This window comes from Apium graveolens, chromosome 1, assembly GCF_009905375.1.
Source record: "Apium graveolens cultivar Ventura chromosome 1, ASM990537v1, whole genome shotgun sequence".
NCBI lineage: Eukaryota > Viridiplantae > Streptophyta > Magnoliopsida > Apiales > Apiaceae > Apium > Apium graveolens.
In genome coordinates, this window is record NC_133647.1 from 95,497,372 (window position 1) to 95,503,798 (window position 6,427).

General features: G+C 47.4%; 1 protein-coding gene across 1 annotated transcript; it reads left to right on the forward strand.

The window, feature by feature from the left end:
• Positions 1-209: 209 nt before the first annotated feature.
• LOC141687584 (uncharacterized) lies at positions 210-3,398 on the forward strand. Its single transcript, XM_074492853.1, has one exon. The coding sequence runs from the start codon at positions 210-212 to the stop codon at positions 3,396-3,398; it is 3,189 nt and encodes a 1,062-aa protein (XP_074348954.1).
• Positions 3,399-6,427: the final 3,029 nt, after the last annotated feature.

Below are 6,427 nucleotides of genomic sequence, written 5' to 3' on the forward strand. Positions count from 1 at the left end.
CCATGACTACGAGAAAAAGCAAAGCAGCAGTTTCCGCCTCTTTCCTACCGCCTCCTCCCCAACCCAGGGATGGAGACATGGAAGACCTGGACGAAGGGTTCCCCATAACCCGGACTCCCTCTCAAAATCTCTAACCAGGAGATCAGAGAATAGTCATTGAAAAAGCTGCCCACAAACACACAGGGATCACCACAAACCCATGGGGAAGCATGACCCCGGAACAGATACAGGCGGCTATGGACCTGTGGAAGGAAAAGCAGAACGCCGAGCCGGAGACCCGCCCAGGGGATCAGCGAGAGCGGTCTAAAGAACAGTCCGGAGAATCTCGGGGATCCGTCTTCGACCGGATTGCGAAGAATTTAAAAAAGCCACCAGAGGACGCCAGAGATGAAATAAGAAAAGCTGCCCTCCGGGAGAGAATTCGGAAAGAAGAAGAGGCTAAAGCCCAAGAATCTATAGAAAGGAGGATCCGGGAGGAGGAGGCCAAGCTAAAGAGAAAGGCCCACCGGATTCATGTTTCCTCAGACTCAGAGCCGGAGAAGGAGTCCAAGCAAGAACAAATGGCCCGGGCCCTTCGAGACCTTAAAAGGAAAGTGGAGGGCGACATGGAAGTAGGGGCAGCAGCGACCCCGTTCACAAAGAGTCTGGAAGCCACCCCTAGAGAGTCAGGGCTGAAGCACTTCAATTTTAACTCTTTTGACGGGCTGGCTGACCCTGAAGAGCATCTGAACTATTTTGAGCAAATATCCAATATTTATGATTATAGCGACCTGACTAGATGCCGATTCTTCGCATCAACACTGAAGGGGGGCGCTCATAAATGGTTCAGCCGCATACCATCCCGGAGTGTGGACTCCTGGAAAGACTTCCGCGAGATATTTTTGAAAAGATTCAGGGCCAACCGGATGAACGAGCTGCAGGTGTGTCATCTAGAAACGATCCAACAAAAAAGCAAGGAACCCCTTCCGGAATTCATCAAAAGATTCCAGGAAGCAATCAACCAACTCTCCAACTTAGAAGAAAAGGAGGCAGTAAACATCTTTCGAAGAAACTTGCACCCGATATCTTGTGAAGGCTATGTCAAAGACCTGATTCACAGGGAGCCCCAAAGCCTGGCGTCAGCATATACGTTGGCATCAAAGTTCATAAAGGAAAATGATTTCCTCAAATCAATGAAGATGAACAGAAGAATACAAGACGATGATGAGTCTCCGGAGCGACGCTCGTCGTCCCGGAGAGACAAGAGATACAAGTTTGACAGGCAAGCCAACTACACCCAGCAGTCCCGGGGAACCCCACCCCGGGAAACGTACCCCGAATCAAGAAAAAACGAAAGGAAACAAAAGGCCAAGAAGGAACCCAAGCCGGAACCAGAGTGGACACCCCTCAACAGGCCCCGGGCTGACGTTTTGCGTGAAGTCAAGGGCAAACCATTTTATTATCCGCCAAAACCCTTGCTAGCGCCGCCCGAAAACAGGGCCCGAGACAAGCATTGTGGCTATCACGAAGATCAAGGCCATACTACTGAAAACTGTTTCTCCCTCAAGATGTTCATAGAAGACCAAATCAAGAAAGGAAACATGAACCAGTATCTTCAAAGGGGCTCGAATGACAAAGACAGAGCCCCGGGAAGAGGCAAAAATGTGGTGAGTGTTGTTTTCGGTGGCACAGCCTCTCCACCGCGGAGCCCGGATCGGGAGAATGATGTGATGATGATCCAGACTCGGGAGGACGAACCGATTTGCTTCTCTTATTCTGATTATGAGGGCCTCGATCCGGATCACAACTTGGCATTAGTGGTGACCCTCGACGTCGCAAACAACGAGGTAAAAAGAATTCTAGTTGATAATGGTTCATCTGCTAATATTGTATTCGAGCACACGCTTAACAGGATGGAGCTCGGACACCTCAGAATGGATCCCTGTCTTGAAGACCCTTTGTATGGATTCGGGAACACCATGATTCCAATCCGGGGTATCATCTATCTTCCCATCATATTTGGAACCGCACCCCGAGAGGTCTCCCATATGATGAAATTCTATGTGATAAGTGCAACCTCCTCATACAATATGATCCTTGGTAGGCCCACTATCACCAAGCTCAAGGCGATCCCCTCAACTATTCACTTAAAACTCAAGTTCCCCACCCCAGGAGGCACTGGAGAACTGAAAGGAGATAGGGAAATGGCTGGTAAATGCTATGGTCAAGCACTCGTCATGGAAGAAACGGAACCGGAAAACCGGAAGAGAATAATGTCCCTGCCCAAGGGACAAAGCAGAAAGAAGCATCGAGAACACCTTAGTAAAATGGCCCGTTTGGATGTGAACATGATCGAAGACTCCGGATACAGCGTAACCAACGCTGATGCCCGGATTCAAAAGTTTGTAGAGAGCAAGGAGAAGACGAAGGTAGAACCGGCCCAACAGATAATCGAGGTAGATTTGGAACTCGGGAACCCCACCCGAAAAATCAAAATCGGAAAAGGCTTGGAAACCACATTCCAAAAGGAGCTTATCAACCTACTAAAAGAGCACGCTGACGTATTCGCCTGGTCCCCGGAAGACATGCCAGGGATCGATGAATCCGTGGCCATGCACAGTCTGGATGTAGATCCAAAGCAAAAACCAATCAAACAAAAGCGAAGGAACTTCGCCCCAGAATGGCAACAGGCAATCGACCAAGAAGTCGAGAAGTTGTTAAAGGCAGACATACTCTGTGAAATTAAGTATCCGGACTGGCTAGCAAACGTTGTGCTGGTCAAAAAACCCAATGGCAAGTGGCGAATGTGCGTGGATTATACAAACCTCAATTCAGCATGTCCTAAAGACTCTTACCCCCTGCCCAATATCGACCAGCTGATAGACGCGACCTCGGGCCATGTCATGTTAAGTTTTATGGATGCCTTCTCGGGTTACAACCAGGTCAAGATGAATCCGGCAGACATTGCAAAAATGGCATTCATCATACACCGGGCCGTCTACGCTTTTGTTATGATGCCGTTTGGGTTAATCAACGCCGGAGCAACATACCAAAAAATGATGAATACCATCTTTAAAGAGCAACTGGGCAGGAACATGGAGTCTTACGTTGATGACATGATCGCCAAGTCGGTCACAATCTCAGAACACATCCAGGACCTTCGGGAGTGTTTCAAAAACTTGAGAAAGTACAACATGAAGCTGAACCCGGAGAAATGCACGTTCGGGGTCCCTTCCGGGAAGTTTTTGGGTTTTCTGGTCAGCGAAAGAGGAATAGAGGCCAACCCGGAGAAGATCAAAGCTATAATGGAAATGACAGTTCCCCGAACTCAAAAAGACATCCAAAAGCTCTCAGGATGCCACTTCGAAGATTTATCCCAAAGTTGGCAGAAAAATGCGTACCATTCTTCGAACTGTTAAAAGGGGCCCAAAACAAAAAGCTAATCGAGTGGACCCCGGACTGTCAAACAACGTTCGAAGAAGTAAAGCGACATTTGATGAACCCGCCTATTTTATCAAAAGCAAAGCCCGGGGAGCCCCTTTACCTCTACATCGCAGCCGGGGAAAGAGCAGTATCCTCCGCACTCATCCGGGAGGAAAATGGGACACAGACCCCGGTATATTATGCGAGCCAAGTCCTGAAAGATGCCGAAACCCGGTACCCAAACTTGGAAAAGTTCGCACTGGCCCTCGTACACTCGAGCAGAAAGCTAAGACAATACTTCCAAGGCATGGAAATCAGAGTAATCACTAATCAACCACTTCGCAAAATCATCCACAAACCGGACGCCTCCGGGAGATTAGTCAATTGGGCAATCGAATTGAGCCAATTCAATATCAAATTCATCCCGAGGACAACTATAAAAGCCCAGGCGTTGGCCGAGTTTGTCATGGAATGTACTTTTCCAGAAACCCCCGAAACGCCTGAAACCAGTTCCAAAGGAGAAAAAGAGTCTAACAACCGGGATCTTTGGACGCTACATGTTGATGGCTCGGCCACAGCCGAAAGGTGCGGAGCCGGTCTGATCCTCTCCAGCCCGGATGGATTCGTAATTCAGCAGGCCATCACCTTCGCCTTCAAAGCAACAAACAACCAGGCTGAATATGAAGCCCTACTCTCCGGGCTCAGGCTAGCCAAATACCTTGGAGTAAGGAGTTTAACAATCTACAGCGATTCTCAGATCGTGGTAAGACAAACCAATGGTGAATATGTCGCAAAAGATCCTAAATTGGCCCGATATCAGGAAATAGTTAGAGCAATCCTGGAAACCATCCCGGACTCGACCATCTTACAGATAAACAGAGAAGAAAATGCGAAAGCAGACGAGCTGTCCGAGCTCGTCCAGAATACTTCAGATTTAAGCAGCTCGGTTTACTTCGAGGAACTCGGAGCCCCCAGCACCGATCGACAAGAAGTATTATGTGTTAGCAACCCGGAGAATTGGATGACGCCCTACATAGCCTACCTCAAGGACGGTACCCTGCCGGAAGATCAGAACAAAGCCCGGTACCTCAAGTATAAGGCTGCACGCTTCTTTCTAGAAAACAATCAGTTATACCGGAGAACCTTCTCTGCACCAACTCTAAAGTGCGTTGATCCGGAGGAAGCGGATTACTGCCTCCGGGAGGTTCATGAAGGGATCTGCGGGGATCACCTAGCGGCTAAAGCTCTAGCCTACAAAGTCATCAGACAAGGCTATTACTGGCCAATAATCCACGCTGATTCAGTCGCCTATGTCAAAAAATGCAGTAAGTGCCAGAAGTTCAGCAATGTACCAAAACAGGGTTCAAGCCTCCCGGGATCCATTCTCTCACCGATCCCATTCGCTGTCTGGGGAATTGACATCATGGGTCCTTTCCCTCGAGCAAAAGGGGATCTCCTTTATGTCCTGGTAGCAATAGATTATATGACTAAGTGGGCGGAGGCCAAGGCTATGAGAACCATTAACCAGCAAGACTGCATCAAGTTTGTGGACATGATTGTAATGAGGTTCGGGATCCCGATGGTCTTAATCTCGGACAATGGTCCACAGTTCGTGGGTTCGAATTTTGAAACCTATCTGAAAGAACTCGGGATTAGACACAAAAAAGCATCTGTTGCCCATCCACAAGGGAATGGACAAGTTGAGGTCACAAACAGAACTATACTCCGAGGCCTGGAAAAGAGACTGGAAGACTCTAAAAAGAACTGGCCGGATGAACTCCCGAAGGTTTTATGGTCATACAGAACTACCCCCCGGACGGGAACCGGGGAGACTCCATTCAAGCTCGCCTACGGTACTGAAGCCCGGTTACCGATAGAGACCAGATCCCCTTCTCATAGAGTGACCAACTTTGACGACGTCTCCAACATAGAAGGCCTCAGGACCAACCTCGAATTCCTGGACGAGGTAAGAGATCGGGCCGTAGAAAAAATGGAAAGCTACAAGGAAAAAACAAAGCTTTATTTTGCGAAGAAAGCAAGAATACGGGAATATGTGGCAGGAGATCTAGTACTCCGGGACACTGAAGCCTCGGACCCAACTAACCAGGGAAAACTGCAGCCAAACTGGGAAGGCCCTTATATAGTCAAAGAAGTGATCCGTCCGGGAACTTACAAGCTAAGCTACCTCAGCGGAACCGAGGTCCCCAATACCTGGCATGGAACCCGCCTAAGGAAATTCTACCAATAAGTAAAAGGTGCACACCCTGGAAACACATCTACATCTATATTATGATATTTTGATGTAAGCATTGTCCTCATTCACCCCAGAATGTAATTTTTGCTCTCAATATGAATGAAAAACTCTACTTTAAGCATTTCATAGTTTCAATCAATTTCATTATGTCGCTTATTTATTTACCATCAGATTTAAAAACACAGCCCATGTGTACTTTAAAAATTTCTATCAAATGGAGATTTACCCCTGCCAGGGGTCCTATAAAAACTCAACCCATGAGTACTTATAAAATTTGTCAAAGTTAAATGATTTTACCCCAACCCGGGGTCTGCAAAAACACAGCCCATGTGTACTTTAAAAATTTCTATCAAATGGAGATTTACCCCTGCCCGGGGTCCTATAAAAACTCAACCCAGAAGTACTTACAAAATTTCTCAAAGTTAAATGTTTTTACCCCAACCCGGGGTCCGCAGAAACACAGCTCATGTGTACTCCAAAAAAAAAAATTTCCTAACATATACAAATCAATAAGGAAAGAAAGAAAAACACAATCATATTAAACTACCCCAGGGAACCACACCCCGAGGGGCAAATCGAAATCATTCAGATTACAGACAAGTTAAAAAAGCCAAAAGGCTCAGTTCGAAATGGCTCAAACTAAAAAAGGAAATGGAAATTACATGCCATGTCTTCAAGCTTCAAAAGGCAGAGTCGGCGGGAGGAGAAGGAGGCTGCTCTGGATTACCCTCTGGTATGGGAGGCTGTTCAGCAAGTGGCGACCCAGAGAAG